Source organism: Hibiscus syriacus, unplaced genomic scaffold (genome assembly GCF_006381635.1).
Source record: "Hibiscus syriacus cultivar Baekdansim isolate YM2019G1 unplaced genomic scaffold, ASM638163v2 tig00002840_pilon, whole genome shotgun sequence".
Taxonomy (NCBI): Eukaryota; Viridiplantae; Streptophyta; class Magnoliopsida; order Malvales; family Malvaceae; genus Hibiscus; species Hibiscus syriacus.
This window is the reverse complement of record NW_024061947.1, coordinates 2,442,293-2,462,685: the sequence shown is the minus strand read 5'-3', so window position 1 is coordinate 2,462,685 and position 20,393 is coordinate 2,442,293. Positions and strand designations below refer to the sequence as shown.

The 20,393-nt window shown below is 36.0% G+C and overlaps 1 protein-coding gene across 1 annotated transcript; it reads left to right on the top strand.

Moving 5' to 3' along the window:
• Positions 1-244: 244 nt before the first annotated feature.
• LOC120153165 lies at positions 245-979 on the top strand. Its single transcript, XM_039165165.1, has 2 exons — positions 245-781; positions 847-979. The coding sequence occupies exon 1, from the start codon at positions 274-276 to the stop codon at positions 757-759; it is 486 nt and encodes a 161-aa protein (XP_039021096.1). The 5' UTR covers positions 245-273; the 3' UTR covers positions 760-781; positions 847-979.
• Positions 980-20,393: the final 19,414 nt, after the last annotated feature.

Sequence of the window (20,393 nt, the reverse complement as noted above, 5' to 3'; positions counted from 1 at the left end):
CCTACCTTACCAATCGAGTCTGCTCCACTTAACCGAAAAGAAATAGTATTTTTTTAGTAATTTTTTTTGAAGTTATGAAAAAGGGGATGATTGAGTATTGACTTTCAAAGTAGAGCTTACTCACCAGCAAAATCAACAAATGGGGTCCAATGACATTTGGAGTAGTAATAATTTATATACAAGGCCATTGCCATAACCAATTCTATATATACAACCATTCCTCCACTCACCAACTCAAACTTAAATTGAACTTTTGTATTCTAAAACAAAGCCATGGGGAATTGCTTAATTCGTGAAGAGAAGGTGATCAGAGTCATGAAAACCGATGGGAAAATCCTAGAATATCAACCACCCATCAAAGTACACCAAGTTTTATCGGATTTCTCCGCTCATGCACTGTCGGATTCTTTCGCCGGTTTCCACCACCTTCGGCCCAATGCAAAGCTGCTTCCCGGACTGTTGTATTACCTCATCTTTCTTCCATCACCGACCCAAAAGAGCAAGAAAAAGACGGTGAGGTTTTCTAATGTTCCGGACGTGAACGATGAACAAGGAAGAGGCCATGGCATTGTACGGATTAAGTTGATGATCAGTAAGAAAGAATTACAAGACTTGGTTCAAAAGGGAGTTTCAGTTCATGATTTGGCTTCTCAGATGCATAAAAGTAAACAAAGCACGAATGGTGATGATATATTTGATGGTGATAACTGCAGAAGAAGGTGGAAGCCTGCATTAGAAAGTATAGCTGAAGTAAACTAGGAAAGTATACATGTATATATATATATATATAACTATATATATATATATATATATATATACATGTATATATATATATATATATTATATACTGCAACTACATAAATGCATGTTTCTTTTATGAAATTTTGCAGATAAAAAAAGAGGCTTGAATCCTCGTCCTTGTTAACATCTTACATCCATTGATTTTGTTAGGTTTTCTCATAATTTAAAGAGAAAATAACCTCAGTGACCAAAAATGCCTTAAAATATACGATTTTAACCAACTTTTTTTTGGATTTGCCAAAATGACCAACTAAATCGCAATGCGATCGATAATTCGCAACGCGATCTCCGGTATCGCAAATCAGTTTCTAGATTCGCAACGCGATTCTGACTATCGTATTTCGATTTTCAGACTATCGCAATGCAAATATGTAAATCGCAATGCGATTATGATTATCGCAACGCGATTCTGACTATCGCAACGCGATGCTGACTATCGCAACGCGATGCTGACTATCGCAATGCGATTTTCAAAGCACCATTATTATCGCAACGCATATTTTTTTTCAAATTCCAAACACGAATATTAATATATCGGAACACTGAACCGTCCACAGTATATCCCGTAATCGCAACTCATAACCTAAAACCCTAAATCACAACTCAGTCCCATCTCCATCTCTCACTCTCTAAGGCGACATCCGTCCCCATGTCCGACGAAATCAGTCCCCATCTCTGGCGAAATCCGTCTATCTCCATCTCTTAGAGCCACCCTCACAATCATTCACGGTCAAAAATGGAAAATCAACCAAATCAACCACCGAGGGTTAGTTTTTTTAATTTTTTTATTTTGAAATTTTTGTATTATTATTAGGTTTTTCATATTGAAATTGATGATAAGTTTATTGGTAATTTCAATAATAGATTAACCATTTCATTTAAATTGCTTATTAAATTCATTCGATTGCTGCAATACTGCTAATCTGTTTAGTCTTTAAACCCTGTGAATTTAGTATTTGTCTTTGTTTTGTCTTTTGGTTGAAGTAATGCAATCCATTCAAGTTTCAATTTTAGTATTTGAAACCGAGAATCGCAACGCGAAATGAAAATCGCAACGACAGAATCACAATGCGATTTTAGTTTCGCGTTGCGATTTTCATTTCGCGTTGCGATAGTCAAATTCGCGTTGCGATAGTCATTTTCGTGTTGCGATTTTCATTTTCGTGTTGCGATTTTAAGTTTCAGAAACTATTCTTCTTCTGCAAATTGAAACTTGAATGAATTGCATTACTTCAACAAAAAAACAAAGACAAATACTAAATTCACAGTGTTGCAAATTTAAGTTTGAAGAATAAACTACTACTCTTTATGTTTATTGTTCTTGGTATATCTTGTAGTTTTTGGTATATCTAACTTGGTATGTTTATTGTTTTTGTAGAACTTTTATTCGGCTCAATTGACCTTAAGAAATAAAGTAAGCCTGGCTAAAAAAATTGCGTCGAAGCTTTCACCTACACAAAGAAAAATATTTGAGGATACTTGCTTCGGGCCATGGCTGAAAGTACAACATCCGGGTGGAGATGCTATATTGACCCATATGTTTCTTCAAACCATGACTAGCGATCTACCAGAGACTATACAACGTCGTGATGAAGAGATATGGTTTGATTTTCCACCGGCGTATACGTGTTTTGGGTGGGAGGAGTTTTGCTTAATCACTGGTCTACGCTTCGGACACGATGATGTAGGTCGGTACACTAGACATATTACCCGCCTATCATGGTTATCCCGGGTTTTCCTGAGCTGTCAATGGAGAAGCCGAATTTACACATGGAAGACTTGACGAGATTATTGAATAAGAAAGATGGTTTTACTCAGATGGATGACGTCGACGTTGTCCGAGTATGCCTTCTAATACTTTTGCATGCCGGCTTTTTAGGCAGAGAGGCCAGACAACCTATTCCTAATGATCTAATTAAATTGGTAAAGGACCTAAATGCATGGAACCTGTTTCCGTGGGGTTCGTATCTATGGAAAGCTACATGGAATAAGTTGTCGTCTGCCTTTGATGATCGAAAAAGTTTGCGTGGCGATGGTTCCAAATACACTTTGTTAGGCTTTATTTGGGCCTTTAAGGTAAGAATTTTTATATAATGTTTCCAAAATTATAATTAATTATTTAACAATTACTAATGTTTGTTATTATATTGTTTGTAGATTTGGATATTTGAGGCCTTTCCTGCCATGTAGACATATGCATTAAAAACTTCTAATGATATTCCTAGGGTTATTTCCTAGAAGAGGAAACAGACCTTGCAGCAATGGGAATATTTACTACCGTATACGACAATAAATAATGTAAGTTAACACAAATACTACCATATGTTTATAAACAAGTTATTACTAGTACACGTTTAACTTTGTTTGAGCTTTTATATTGTTAGGAGGCCAACACTCCATTCCAGAGGCTGACACCCACGGAAGCTGAGCTTGCCACTGATTGGTGGAAAGCTAGTAAGCATTTTTTTGATGGCACGGATGATGAGCATCCCCCACTTCGAGAGCCATCACCTCACCCAGAGCCATCACCTGATCGACCCGACTATACACCTCCACAACGAGAGCCATCACCTATTCTGTCACATCATCGAGCCTCTTCTCCACCATCACCTCATGATAGGCGACCGACAAAGATGCCACGATGTTTATCTCTCTGTTCTCCACCTCCACGGGATGAGTTAAGGGGGTTACGTGATGAGGTCAATGCCTTGCGTGAGGAGGTCGGTACTTTACGCGATGACAATGATGCATGGTGTATTGAGGTAGTCACTCTACGTGGTGAGGTAGCCGCTCTACGTGAGATGGTAGCATCGTTGTAGAATGAGGTTCATACTCTACGCAACGAGGTAAGTTTAATATTTTTCATATTTAACTTGATGATAAATTTACTCGTAATTTCACTTAGATTAACCATTTCACTTAGATTGCTTAGTAAATTCATTCGGTTGCTGCCAATACTGCTAAACTGTTTATTCTTTAACCCTGTGAAGTTAGTATTTGTTTTTGGTTGTCTTTTGGTTGAAGTAATGCAATCCATTCAAGTTTCAATTTGTAGAAGAAGAATAGTTTACTTTCGCAACGCGAAAATAACTATCGCAACGAAAGAATCGCAATGCGAAATGAAAATCGCATTGTGATTCTCTCGTTGCGATAGTCAAATTTGCGTTGTGACAGTCATTTTCGCGTTGCGATAGTCATTCGTGTTGCGATTTTAAGTTTCAGATTCTATTCTTGTTCTGCAAATTTAAACTTGAATGAATTGCATTACTTCAACCAAAAGACAAAGGCAAATACTAACTTCACAGTGTTGAAAATTTAAGTTTCAAGAATAAACTACTACTCTTTATGTTGTCATTGAACCTCCACTAAAAATATATGTTGTCCTTTTAAATGTTTATAAAAGTGATTACTTCTGGAATGTTATCTGATGCATTTTGTGAACAATGATAGAATAATGACTTGGGTGAATACTGTGCAAGTTTGAAATATATTTGTCTTTGTTTTCACTGTTTAATATCATGTCTGTTTATTTACTGATTTATGTATTAATTTATTTTTAGCGGCCCGCTAAGGTGGATGCTCTACGTTGGGTTTTTCTTGCAAGACGGAGTTCACGCATCAGACGGCGTGCATGTGCCATTACGTCTCCGTTCACTCCAATAGTGCGAAGAATCCGTAAGAAAAAGCCCGACTCACCTGTCATCGTTCAAGAGGCCTCCTCTATCGTTCAAGAGGCCACTATCATCCCTCAAGAGTCCCCTCCCACCATTCAGGAGGCTACTGTCATCGTTGAAGAGGTCTCTCCCAACATTCTAGAGCCCGATTCACACGTCGTAATATATCGAATTATTGAGAAACCCCCTCACGTGCCGGACATGATGGATGACTGTTGGCTTTCGTATAAGTTACCGACCAGTACCATTCCGGAAGATGAAGTGGAGAGGAAACAACTATCAAAAACAATTCTGGATAATACCCTTTAGGCTAAGACCTCAGTTGATTTTTATCTACATGAGCGGAGCCAAGGGTTTTACGCTGACATATACAAACTCAACGATGATATGCATTTGTTGATTGAACGGTCTTGGTGGGGTGTGTTATTAAGGGTTGAAGACAATGGCTATTTCGATGGGGGGGTAAGTCTTATATTTCTTCTTATATTTCATTTTGATTAATTTTTTTTATATTTATGTAATTCACTAATATATGTCTTTTTTTGTAAAACAGCGTATTGATGCATGGGTGTCACTTCTTCTAATAGTAAGGAAATTGAAGAAAAATAAAAAAAATACGCGATATACAATTATGCCGACGTCTTGTCACGTAGTTCTCTTGAAGAATCAACGACAGGAATCATATGTGTTGACTAATGGACAAGCTAAACTTTATCCTGTATGGTGGGAGGTCGATAAGGTTAGTATTTATTTGTTTAAATATTTTAAAGGTGTTCATAAATAAGTGCGCAATTTGAATTATTACATTTCGATGCAGGTGTTTATCCCTGTTTTGAAACGCACTCATTGGCTTCTCGTCGAGCTTCATCTCCCATCCCTAAAGACAATAGTATATGACAGCATGATAAATTACATATCATTGTCTGATTTGAGAGATATTATTAAGGGATGAAGCTCTCATTTGGCTAAATTCTTGGATGCGATTAATTATTGGACTTATTCTGGAAACAAGAAGCCAAAAAAGTTCAATGTTACAGTTATCAGAGACGAGACCGCGCCACAACAAACGCCGGAAGCCAGAGAGGATTGCGGTCCTCTCGTATGCATGTGCTTGGAGCGTTTGACGACAGGAAGTGCACAGTTTCTACCTCCCACCGATATAGATAGAGGTGCAGTAGGCTTGTGGTTTCGACATTTTATGGCTAGAACAATATATGCGAGACGCTGCCTACCTGCATCTGCGTTATGAAAGTGTCCATAAACAATTTGTAAGTCAAATGCAAGTGTTGTTAAGTACCTAGAATTCAATAATAATTTGCTGTTTGTTGGTTTTAGATGTGTAGAAAGTGTTATTTGAGCAAATGTTTGGTTTCTGCAGGTTAATCCTGAAGTGAACTGCGTGAAATTGATGTATGGGTGCATAAACAACTGTCTGGGGTACACTTTTTTTGATTGTTTAATTGATTCTTAAAAGTCTGATTTGTTTAATTGATGAGGAAAATAGGAATTATTATCATTTTTTGCTTGTTTAATTGATTTATAAAAATTGATTTGTAAAAGTTGATTTGTTTAATATTGATGTGTAAATAATTCTTATTTGTTCTTGTTTAATTGATTGAAATGTAAAAGTTGTTTTGTTGATTTCAATCTGCATCATATTGAAGGCAAAAGACCTATTGAAGGTATATTTTCTCAACGCTAAACTCAAAATCGCAATGCGAAAGCCAAAATCGCAACGCGGAAGTCAATTCGCGTTGCGATAGTCTAATACGCTTTGCGATTTTCTCGTTGCGATAGTCAAATACCCGTTGTGATAATCAAATTCGCGTTGTGATAGTCAAATTCGCGTTGCGATTTTCTCGTTACGATAGTCAAATACCCGTTGCGATAATCAAATTCGCGTTGCGATAGTCAAATTCGCGTTGTAATTTTTGCGTTGCGATAGTCATATTCGTGTTGCGATAGTCAAATTCGCGTTGCGATTTTTGAGTTGCGATAATCAAATTCGCGTTGCGATAGTCAAACTCGCGTTGCAATATTCAAATGAATGTGTAATAAGTGATAACAACTAAACATATCATAGCAATGTTCAAACTCAAGTTACTAATACATGCCTAACTGAAAATGTTAAAAGTTTACACATAAAATACACATAATAGTCAAATTCGCGTTGCGATATTCAAATGAATGTGTAATAAGTGATAACAACTGAACAGATCATAGCAATGTTCAAACTCAAGTTACTAATACATGCCTAACTGAAAATGTTAAAAGTTTACACATAATACAACGTTTGCATTTAAAAATCACCTAAGTTAATAGTCCCAAAAGGTGAAGCCGGTTGTGATTGGGATTTTGATTACGATTTTGATTGCCTTTTTCTTGACACCATATGAGCTCTGGATTTTGATAAAGATCCATATTTTGGTAGAGGAAAAGATGATTGTGATGGCACTGGTGATCCACATGTCAACCTTGTATGACCACTTTTCTTGCACCGACTACATGTCGATCTCTTCTTCTCTTCACCCTTAGACGGTATACGATCGTGACTTTTTGGTCGGCCAGGTAGCCTTCTGTCCATGGCTGGTGGCAAAACTATTTGTAAGTCATCTGGTATGTCCCACTCAGAAGGATGTGGAATATGGTAGATAATCTCGGCATAAGTCTGTCGATATACTTCTGTAGTGTAGCAATCCATAGCGTATGCGCTTGAATCATCTTGGTTTAGATGAAGAGCAACTTTTATAACATGCCCACACGGATAACCAAATGTTTGCCATTTCATACAACTACACGTCTTTGCATTTAGATCGACAAGCCTATTTAAGTTATTATCTAGTACTTCAAATAAAGTGTTTGAACATGGTTCAACTCTCCATGGCGTTGACTTCACAACACGTTTCGTTATCTTTTTTTCAGTCCATGGTGTAACACGATGTTCCAATGTTCCTGTAAATTTAAATAAATAATACTTAGTAAAATATATGATAAGTTACGAATTTAAAGAAATAATACCTGCATGGTTTCTTTTCTTGTAGTACCACTGTTGAATAGAGGCTCGAAAAAACTCCATTAACATAGTAATGGGTAATTTCCGGGAATGACGAATTAGAACGTTGATTGATTCTGCACTATTAGACGTCATGAAACCATATCTTGCTCTAAGTTGATGTACTCTTGACCATCTTTCAAACCCGACATCTTCTAGTATTTGAGCACACTGAGGCAAAACACGTCTTAAACAATTTATATGCTTATTAAAATCCACTTCCCGATAAGCTTTTACAGCCTTCCAGTATATCCATTTGTGATTTTTTATACTAGCAGACCTTGATTTTAGATTTCTATATAAATGAACACCACAAAGTCCATGAAAAGCATCTGGGAAACACATGCTAACAACGTTGTCAATTGAGTTTTCCCTATCGGATATGATTGTCAGATTGCTAATAGGACCTATGCAATCCATAAGATGCCCCATAAACCATGTCCATGAATTAGAGGTTTCAGATTTGCCAACCCCGTAAGCTATTGGAAGTATCCCATTGTTAGCATCCATGGCTACTGCTAATAAGTTTACTCCAAGGTATCGACCTTTTAAATGTGCTCCGTTAACTATAATAATTGGGCGCATGCAAGTAATAAACGAACGAATCTACAAAATCATATACAAAAGAAATATAATCATTTAAATGTGAAATGCATGTAACTAACAAAAATGAGTCAACAAAATTATATTGATTTACTAACCGCAGCACCAATGGCGATAAACAGCAACTCAAAGCGTCCATCTCTATATGTTTTGATATGAGTTACTGACCCCGGATTTTTCAGCTTTAAATTGTGACAATAAGCCGGCAGTTGGGCAAACGATGCTTTTGGCGACCCCCTCAACAATTCCAAGGCATAACATTTGGCTCTCCAAGCTTGAGAATATGAGATACTAATCTTGAACCGAGCATTCATGTCAGTCATAATTTCATGTCCCCGATATACCCTGCCATTCAAAAACATTAACTCAGCCATAAAACAACCCAACACCTTTTTGTTTGCCTGTCTATGGTGAGGAAAAACTTGGGTTCTTGAACATGTATGTTTATCAATAAAAGTCCTAACTTGAAACATTTCACAATCTTTTATCCTCTTTGCAATCATATGCCACATACAGTTTTTGTTAATCATACACCTTGTTTCGAAACGATCTTTGCTTGATTTGTTAACTTTTAGTTGATAGCCATCTTCCACACATTTCGTATACAAAGCTATCTTCAAGTCTTCCTTTGTATCAAAACAATCATCTTTCTTGATACGAATAATTTTTGTGTAACAATCAACTGCTATTTTTACCAACTCTTCTTCCGGTATCTGAAGTAATTATGGCATATTCCAGTTATACTCCCGTGGACTTTTCTTCGGGGATTTCTTCTTCTTCTTTTTCTTCTTCAGGGTTATATGAATTACAGAATGGATGTTCAACATGTTCATTCACAGTCGTAACTTCCTCCTCATTATCATCAACAAGATCTTCCTCGGTAGCGGTTGTTTCATCATCAAAATTCGGGTATTGACCAATATCAAAATCATTACACGCAGGGTCTGTTTTTTCTTCTGAAACATCATCAAAATCCGAGTATTGACCAAGATCAAAGTCCGGGTATTGACCAAGATCCAATTTTGAATACCGACTAGTACTCACAATTTTTTCTGTTGGCTCATCATCGTCTAACTGGTTAATACGAAAACCGGAATTTGGTGTTGAAAGTTGATTGGGAGTTGGATTAGGGAAAGGTTGTGGGTTTTGAGATTGTGTTTGGTAATGGAAATGTGGTGAAACAAAATTTGCTTGGTGATGAAATTGTGGTGTAACCATTAAATTTTGAGCACCATAAACTGGGGTTGAAAAACTTAGTTGATTACTACCCGCTACTGACTCAACTTCACTACTTCTAGGTTCAACAACATACAATGTAACATCATCTTGCGAAACACTAATGTAAGCAATGAATCGTTCAACATCTTCATTGTCGGTTAACAAATAAACTTTACCTTTTCTCTGATAAGATAGCCTAAATCCACTTAAGGGCTCTAAATTCAATTTATTTGCAACACGTAACATTAGAGTTTCATAAGTTAACTTTTTTAAATGACAGTTTTAGTTGAAGATTCATGGGTAAAGGCATATATTGTAAAACACCATGAACATTCTCCTATGACCCTATAAAACACAAATCTATCCAAACATGATCAACATTAGATGATTTCATTATTGTAAATTAATTTACTAAACAAACAAGCTGCAAAACTAAAACCTGTTGCCGGATGGGGAAGGATGTCGTTGGATATAGGAACGGATGTCGCTGGAGAGAGTGATAGATGGAGATGGAATGAGTTACGATTTAGGGATTTATGTTATGAGTTGCTTCTGCTGCATAGTTATATACCCAAAACATTTGTGTTGCGAAACTAAAACCTGTTGCGAATTTGAAATTCAGTGTTGCGACAGTCAGAATCGCGTTGCGATAGTCAGAATCTCGTTGCGATAGTCAGAATCGCATTGCGATAGTCAGAATCGCATTGCGATTTACATATTCGCATTGCGATTTACATATTTGCATTGCGAAAGTCGGAAAATCGCAACGCGAATTTGGAAAATCGCAATGCGATAGTCAGAATCGCGTTGCGAATCTGGAAACTGATTTGCGATACTGGAGATCGCGTTGCGAATTATCGATCGCATTGCGATTTAGTTGGTCATTTTGGCAAATCCAAAAAATGTTGGTTAAAATCGTATATTATAAGGCATTTTTTGTCACTGAGGTTATTTTCTCTAATTTAAATGGCATCTAACACTCAGTTAAACAAAGCAAAAATGAATATAGATAACTCCAGCACATATTCTAAGTCAATGAAATGGTAAGAGAAGCTCGTAACCTTGGGTTATTATAATATAACAGTATACAACAAATAAGTCTCAATTCTCAACACTCTTTATGTTGGAATAAATTCTTATTATACATATGTTGATGCATATGTTGTTAATGCTTAAATTATAACCTAATTCTAAATGTATTTTAATTTTCTTTTAAATGGAATTAAATTGTACTTTGAAATAATGATTTTGCCTCTACTATTTAACATATAAATAGTGAGTAATTTCATTCATTTGAGATATTTCTAAGTAATTGTTTGCTTTAGAAACACTCTCTTTTATCTTTTTATAAGTGTTGTTTTGAGTGGAAAGAAGAGCAGTACCACCAAAGTCTACTCCATCTTTCGGGTGCACGAAATTTTGAGAGTTGTGTTAACCTCGTGGGTTATTCATCCATTATAGTGATTACACACATCAGAACGAATTCACTTCTAAGGTAATGGTTAATACCACAAAACAGTTGATCAGTTCTTTGCTTATATATTTCATTTTATATTTTCCATAAAATGCTAATGCCTCGTTTTGTAGCAATCTATTTTCTAACAATTTAGAAACAAATTCACATGTACTATTGTTAAACACGAGTACAACTATGACTCCTACAATTTGAATAGTAAAATATCATAGTTCGATATTCCTTCGATTGCTCATTTAATTTTTATTTAGAATATAATGGAATTTTGAGGGAAGGAAAAATGTTGTACGCGAACTCTACTAGTGGCAAATGGTCCTCCCAACTACCCTCAAGGTCAATGATGGTGCACCTAAGCATGTCTTCTAGGATTTGGATAACACGCTTGGACTGACCGTCTGTCTGAGGATGAAAAGTGGTGCTAAAGTGTAACTTGGAGCCTAGGGACTCATGGAGAGCTTTCCAAAACCAAGAAGTAAATTGTGAGTCTCTATCAAATATAATCGAGGTCGAAACCCCATGTAATCTCACTATTTCACGGATATACAACTGTGTTAGCCTCTCTAAGGTGATATCCATTTGAACTGTGAAAAAGTGAGCTAATTTGGTCAACATGTCCATGATAACCCATACTACACCGTGCCTCTATCTATTAATTAGTAACACGTTCATGAAGTCCATAGTCACTCTATCCCACTTCCCTAATGGTATCTGAATCGATTGGAGCAACCCCGAATGAACCTGATGTTTTGCCTTAACTTGCTGACATATTAAGAACTTAGAAACGAATTTAGACACTTCCCTTTTGATGCGCGACCACCAATACAAAGGTCAAAGATCTTGGTACATCTTATTACTACCTGGATGAACTGAGAACGGGCTATAATGGGATTATAGAGAATTTTGCAACCTAACTGCTCATCTACGGGTACGCACAAACGACCTTTAAAGTAAAGTACACCTTCATCGTGCAACTCGAAACCTGGGACCTCGCCTTGGTGGACTTGCTCCACTCAACCCCTTAGGCGATTGTCTGAACCTTGTAGCCTCTTAACTTCGCTTACTAACTCTGGTTCTACTCGAAGTTTGGCTAATAACCCACCATCACGAGATAAAATCAAATGTGCCATCACAACTTGTAACTCATACATTGACTTCCTACATAACGCATATGCCACCACATTTACCTTCCCTAAGTGGTAGTCAATTACGTAGTCATAATCCTTTAGCAGCTTGACCCACTTGTGATGTCTCAAATTCAACTCATTATGCGTGAGTAGGTATTGAAGACTCTTGTGTTGAATAAAGATATGACACTTTTCCCCTAAACAAGAAGTGCCTCCAGATCTTAAGAGCAAAAACTACTATTGTAAGCTCTAAGTTATGGGTAAGATAATTACGTTCATGTGGCTTGGGTTGACGAGATACATAAACTACCGCTTTTCTTTCCTACATGAGTACACACCTAAGGCCATTCAGAGTGGCTTCACTAAACATAGTGAATTCCTTGCCTGATTCTGGTTCGGTCAACACTGGGACTTGAGTTAAGACGATCTTCAACTATTGAAAGCTCTTCTGTCACTTCTCATCCCACACGAAAGGAACTCCCTTATGAAGTAGCTTAGTCATTGGGGAACCTATAATCGAGAAGTCCTTTACAAACTGACGATAGTACCCGATAAGACCCAATAATCTACGCACTTTTGTCAGATTCTTTATCAATTCTCACTCTAACACTATATAAATTTTTTTAGGGTCGACTTTGATACCACTTGTGGCTACGACATGACCCAAAAAGGATACCTCTGGTAACCAGAAATCACACTTTCCAAACTTGACATACAACTAACGATCTCAAAGTGTAACATCCCAAACTTCGGGTTAGTGACCAAATTGTAAAACTTCAGAATTTAGTGGCTAAAGTAGATAAATTGAATAGTTTAGGGACTTATATGGAAAATTCTGTGTAGGACTAAATAACAAATAAGGATGAATGGAAGGGCGAAATGGTCATTTGATCAAAAAATGAATTAAAAATGTGATATGGTGGAGATATATACATGTGGAGATATGTAGAGGAGAAAAAGAAAGATTTTCCAGAGTTCTCTTCATCATTCTTCCTTTTCTCAGTCGTGAACCCCAAGTTTACCAAGGTGAGTTTCTTGTTAGCTAGTTATTCATTGAATTTAAGTATGGTTTATGTTCTTTGAGTAATACTTAAGTTTAAGAAAAGCTTAAGTTGTCTTAAAATCAAAAGATGAAGAAGTTATGAAGGATTAAAGATGAGAGGGTTATAAGTAAAATCTTGGAAGAGAGTTAGTAAGTAAAGTTTGAAGCTAAATTTGACTTGTCATCAGCTAAATTAAAAAGTATGAAGTGTTAGAATTGAAGTTAGAACATGTTGGAAAATTGGTAGGATTCTTAATTTCAAGATATAGGATGAGATTTTGAAGATAATGATGATTTATATGGATATAAGTTGATTCGAGTAAGGGTAATTGAGTTTAATGGCATGATATGAGCTTAAAATGGAAGGTTTAGATTGTTAATGGTGAATTTTCAGGTTTTAAAAGTGAATTTTGGGCTATGAGTATCGATACTGCTTCATCCAGTATCGATACTTCAAGGGTAAATGAAAGAAATTTGGAGTAGGGGTTATCGATACTGGTTGAACAGTATCGATACCATAAGCTCGAATTTGACAAAGTTATTCATGAGGTATCACTACTTGAAGGGCAGTATCGCTACCAAGGGTACCGATACCATAAGGTCAGTATCGATGCCATTTTTGAAACAAGGATTACAGAATAAAAAATGAGTATCAATACCTAGGCTTGGTATCGATACTACAACTAGAGAAGTATCGGTACCATGCATAGGGTATCGATACTAATACAAGTGGAAAATGAAATTAAGCCTTTCTTTTAGCTTAAGTTATTAAGGATCGATTTATGATACTTAGAATTCTGATATGCATATCCAATGTATGATTGTATAGATACCGAGCATAAGTAAGTTCCGGAACGACCCCATAGTTAGGACCGATCCAAAGAGATAAAATCATAGAAGTGGATTTGAAATTAAGTGAGGCTAAGGTGAATGCATACTATAGATGTAGTTTTATGGAAATAAGACTTGTGATAAGTCTATTTCCTATGTTAGCTTTCATGGTCTAATAGTTATGAAAATGCATATATGATGAGCACGATAAAAACATGCATAAGTGTTATACGTGTATATGCTTTGATACATGCTATATGATCTATGTGAACATAATTAAATAAAATAAGCTATATGATATGAGATTGATGGTTATATGTACATGTGATATGTGGAATGAGATAAGACATATATGATTATAAGAGAAATGATATGAGTACATGAATATATGATGAATCAGTGATTATATGGAATATATAAGTCTTCAAGCCCATGTCATGTGAAAGGAGAGCTATAGGTATAGTTGGCATGCCAAGAGTCGAGGGTTACATAGGTCCTTCGGGACATATATGAGGTCTTTCAGGACAAATTTCACATGCCACTCAGTGGATCCTTATACGAGCTGTGGTGACATCATATGTGCACAACCTCAAAGTACTCACATACCTTCCGTTCTCTATAATATACATGGGCACATAAATTATATAAAAGAGTCTACTATCTTATAAGATATTATGTTATTATTTGTTAATAATAGATCATATGTGATATTCTTAAATATTGAATTGAAAATTATGATGATACATGAAATGATTGGATTGTATCTACATATATTAGGAAATACATTATTGTACTTTATGTCTCACTAAGTCTAGGACTTAGCGTGTAAGTGTTTTACACGTAGGTAATGAGAAGCAGGAGGATCAGACCTAAGATTTACAAAATAGTATACCTCCACTCGAAGATCAGATCAAAAGTAAATTACACAATATGTATTTTGTTGTATCAAAGGTGTTTGCATGTAGACAAATTATAATTTACATATGCTCTGATAAGTATTTGTAATGTGTGGAATATACTTATATAAATTATTAACTTTATTTTAATGAAAGTTTGAATTTTTATGATTTTTATAAGTTTAAAAAGTTTTGAATAGTCAATGTGATATCTCGGATTCATATCCAGATCAAGTACGAGTTAGAAATGTTACACGAAGTGTCTGCATGACTATACGAAGGTGTCGATCATTCTCTGACCATGGGTACATCAGGATGTCATCTATAAAGACAGTACAAAAGTGGAAAACCCTAACCCTAAAACTATCTCACCGCCTCACTTTGTTTCAACATTCTTTCCACTTTCTATCCTATTTCTTTCGACGTTGCCTCTAGCAAAACCTAAAAACGCCGCCGTCCACCACTCTATGGTGGCCAAAGCAACCAAAACTAGTTCAAAACTAACCCCAACACTTTTATTTACCTTATAGACCATAAATCCGAGGCTAAAACTCGCTAAATCGATCCCTAAACACCACGACCGGCCTTCGACCCCTCATCTACTCCTATCTCCGATGACCCAGGTCTACAGTGACTCTCAACTACACTCTAACGCTCAGATCGGGCCTTAAATCTATCATGCAAAGGCTAAAAAAACAGAGGACCCTCGATTCCCCGATTTCTCTTCCTTGATGAAGACTCCGACGAGGTTCCAAACGCCCCTCATTTTTTTTGTACTAAAAAAATGCTTTTGGTTGCTGTAAAATTTTTTAGAAATCAAATACATTTTAAAAGAATGGTTCTACTGTTGCTGGATTTCAAATTTCAAAGAAAGAAAAAGAATGAAAAAAGCTTCGTGTATTGCTCTATGTCGAAAAAAATGGGAGATATCCCTTACAATGGTTCTCGAGAGAGAAAAATGGGGGGAGCCGATAGAATCTATACAAGTGCTTCCGAATGGAAAAAAGGGTCCCTATTACCTCTGCTTGTGGGGTTTTTATAACCCAAATTACAAATCGAATAAGAATGAAAATTACAAATATTTGTTTCTTCTTTGTTTGCATGTGATTTGCTGTAGAGAGTCGGTATGATCTATTGCTATACTAGAAACCGTCTTGGCAGAGGATAATCATGGGTTGGTATCATCGGCTCACACGAGAGGGTTTCTGCTGCTGCTCACGTGGGTAGGGACCATCCTGTACGGTCGATGTGGAGAGTTGTAGGGACTTAGAGATACCGTGATGGCAATCAAGTGAGATGAGGGACCAGTGATGGGGCTTTGCTGGCGTGCTGGTGGGCTTGGGACCATACTGGAGGCTCAATCGTTGAGGTCTAGAGGGACCACTGTTTCGGTTATGAGTTGCACTCGTAGGATCTGAATCCTTACTTAGGGTTTGGTTTCTCACAAACGTTGGGCACAAGATTGGGTCAGGCTTGTTGCTGGGCTTTGGTTAATCTGAGTTTTCATTTAGGTTTAATGGATGTATTTTGGGTCTAAGTTAATATGGGTTTTATAAATGGATCGAATTGTACATGGACATTAATATTTATTTTAACGCTTAGCACCCAAAATAAGCTTTGAAGGCTTTGATGAAATTTGAACTCTTAGCACCCAAAATGAGCAATTATAATCATTGAGCCCCAATACGAGTGTCAACAGTTTCTTGGAACCCTTGAACTGTTGTTTCTTACACCATCAATGTCGCTTGAACCAATTTTGATCATCCTAAAATTCATTTTTTTAACTATTTAGACAAAATTAGTGTATTAGAGGCCCTTCCTGAACCTCCTATAGTGGTGGTACTCGGATGCCACCAACTCTGACGTGTACCGACTAAATCGAAGAAACCTCCTCTTGTACGCCATCAAAAATCTTTCTCCTTGAGTCAAATGGAGGAATTTATCTCTCAAATCATATGTATGAGCCTCTCCAGTATACTTCTATTGAAACTCTGACAATAAGTACTCCCACGTCGGTCTCTCAGGCTCTATGGCCAATTCGATAGTCTGCCACCAGTCTATGGCATCACCCTTCAGCGGGGAGGTGATACACTCTAAATTACCCTCGGGGGTCAAAGCAACTAATAGAGCGTGCAGATGATCTCTCTAAGATATTGATCCATAGCTATAGGGTTGTTGTCCCTAGAACCAAGGAAATCGGTTGTATTGTATCTGCGGAGTCTCTCGAATGGGGACTCTTGATGAGTTGCAACTAAAGAAGTTGATGATGCGGGCAGGGTATGTGGTACAATGTGAGTCCTAGGGATAACCCTCAGTATATACCTCAAGGCCGCAGTCAGATCCCTTAAGAAGGTCACCTCATCGAACTCAACGTTTCTCAAAATCTCAAACTCAGATTCGGTATTGCCTGCTAAGGAGGCACGACTATTCTCTCTACCCTCGTGGCTAGGTGTTGTGCTATCATCCATAACATTTTTCTATAATAAACAAAGGGGAAATAAGTTATTATAAATTGTTCCAAACACAAAAGTACGTTTGTAACACACTTAACACGTAAAAGTGTACTATTATACGTTAAAGATGTCACACCAATTATTCAAAACATTACTTAACCTAAAATGGGTAAAATTTTGTTTCTTTCACAAGTTTCCAAATTATAACATTTATTATAAATAATTAATCAGAGGGAAAAAAATATAATATTCTGACTTCTATTTTAAATTCGTTTTCCAAGCAGTAATAGGTAGTTCTGCTCTGTTTCATATAATAAATAAAACTCTCTGATTTCTAAAATCCAATTAATTAATATATAAAACATAATTTAATAATATTTATCCATACGGTAAATTTCATTTTGTAGACATTTTTTACTTGTATACATGTCAACTAAAAAATTTAGAACATAATAGGATGTCATCACTGTTACCTATAAATATTCCTTGGTGATTGATGCCAAGCTCCACTCCTTACTCCACTCGCTATCTTTTACCTACGCGTGAAAATCATCATACGATAAGTTACACTTAGTGAGGCAATCATAAAATTATTAAAGGCAATGTAACACATAAATATAAACAAATAATAAAACAATGCATTATAATCACTTTACCTGTAATCGCAATCATGCTGTTAATATTAACATGATATGAATCACATATAAAATTTCTTACCAATATACTTTCCATTTATTCCATAAGCTCAATAGCTTATTCAACTGTTTATCATTTATTAACCAATAAATCATAGCCCAAAATATAAACCTATGAAGACCTCGATATTTGAGTCAAATATGCATGCTAAACTGATATGACACGGGAGGTCATGTCCACCATCATCACTATGTATTCTAACGCCCTATACCCGGTCCAGGAGTTCGAGTCGGATACCTGAGTGTACATTAGGTTCCAATCGTGTTAGAAATATCGAAATCCACATTATGCACATTTCACATAAGTAAAAAAATAAAATCTCTTACTATTCATCACATACAATGTTCAATGTAACTAACATGCAATTGAAAATTAAACATGTAAACATTACATTTAAATGTTTAGGGGTATTTTGGTCATTTCACATAACATAATAAATCAACAAGTCAAATCCCCAATTAAGCTTACTACATGTTAAACAATGTCATAAGAACGTAGCACACAAAACTTCATACCAATCGAACATCAAACAATCAATCAATTGATAATACAAGTTTATGGACCTAAACGTAAATATGCAAAACTTATGTAACGAACAGTGACATGCAAATAAGGGTCCCATTATGTAATTAAGTGTATTAAAGAAGTGATCACTCAAATCTCATCAAATTCCAATTTAAGAGTTTAAGTAATTAAGCAAATCAATTCATGGGTTAACTTGAACTCATATAATCATTTAGGGGTCAAATTAGAATTTAAGAATACTTTAGACCTTTAATGATTGCAATTTCACCTTTTTCCATAAAAAAAGAGAAGGGATCAATCATTTCTTGAAAGGGATCGATCTATTTTTCAGGGGGATCGATCCTTTTGAAAATGGATCGATTATTTGTAAAGCAGAAGGTTTGGGATCGATCATTTCCCTTAAAGGGTTGATCATTTTTCTGAAAAACTGCAGATTTTCTAAGAACATGCATATTTGGTCATATAATCACCCACATAAAAGTAATCGTGGACTACTAACATGCTTGAACACTTTTCAACCACTTCATACATGTCAAAGCAAAGGTGTAGCATGCTTTATAACACAAGTCAACACATTAATCAAGGATTTGGCACTAAAAGTCAACAATTGCATAAAAGTTCATCTCAAGAACAAGTCACCTACTCAGCTTTGGCATTTAAGGTCATTCATGCAACCTAAGAGTCTAACACGTTTAGTTTACCAAGTTACACTTAACTAAACACTCCAAACACTTCGTTAGGGTTTAAATCAACATTTGAGTAATCTCATGCTTTAAGCAACAAGTTCATACTTATAAATCCAATGTCAACAAATAAAAACAACATCAAATACCAAACGTAAATCCATTTATTACAAAATAAAATCCAACATTATAAGTCCAAGAAAGTGAATAATAGGTATAAGTCCCAAACGTCCCCAAATTCCCACACAAAGTTTCCGAAAACCACATACGTAAAGCTTTATGCCTTAGCCTTGCTTGATCACACCGATGCCAAGCTCCTCGCCTCCAAACTCGACTCTAATCTTCTGGAAAATGTTAACAACGAGTGTGAGCTTATATAGCCCAGTGAACGACTAACATTCAAATCAATGCACATAACCAAGATAAAAATCAATCCTATATGTTCATACGTAACTTGTTCCTTACTCTACACATATAATTCAATATCTCATACTTGAATGATCAACTAATATTTTTTTTTTCAAATCACTTGATTTCCAGATTAAACAAACATCAAAGGACCATATAGTTCAAAAGAAATCACAAGCATATATGCATAATTACCTTCCTTGACAAGTCACACAATCACACATATTTTTCTATGTTAAGATCAACGAATTTTGTTCGAAACACAACTTACTCATTTGATAAACAGACTCCATACAACTCCCATTTTGCTTACATACTCACATAGATCCAAAACCGTGAATTACAGAGTAAACTTAACGCCCAACCTTACCTCGTATCTTCTCAGAGCAAAACTCAACGTACCATCTGAACCCTATATAATCTTGAATCACACACTAATAAAAAAACATAGAGTACTCTTTCCTAGGCATGCCTTTCATATCTAAAGGTCATATTAAGAACAACATCTAATTAATCCAATTCACCAAGAGTGGTTTTCAATGATGCATAGTTTTCACATATCAATTCAAATACACTTTGAAACACACTTATGGATTTGGTTGTCATGATCAACCCACATATTTGGACAGTAAGAAAGTTCAACTCATCCAATTCACATTCAGAATATATATAGATTTTCACAAAACCGTTTCCAAAATCCTATGCATCATTCGCAACACATCACATTCAAATTCTTATTTCCAACATAAGTGACAAGATATGAAAATCAACATAATTCATATTCCATCATCATAATTAACCAAATAACACAATATATTTCAGAATTAACAAATGCAACACTACACAAATATCAACCTTGAATCATGATCATTTCCTAAGAATGAGAGCCACTCACCTTGTTGTCCAGAAACCG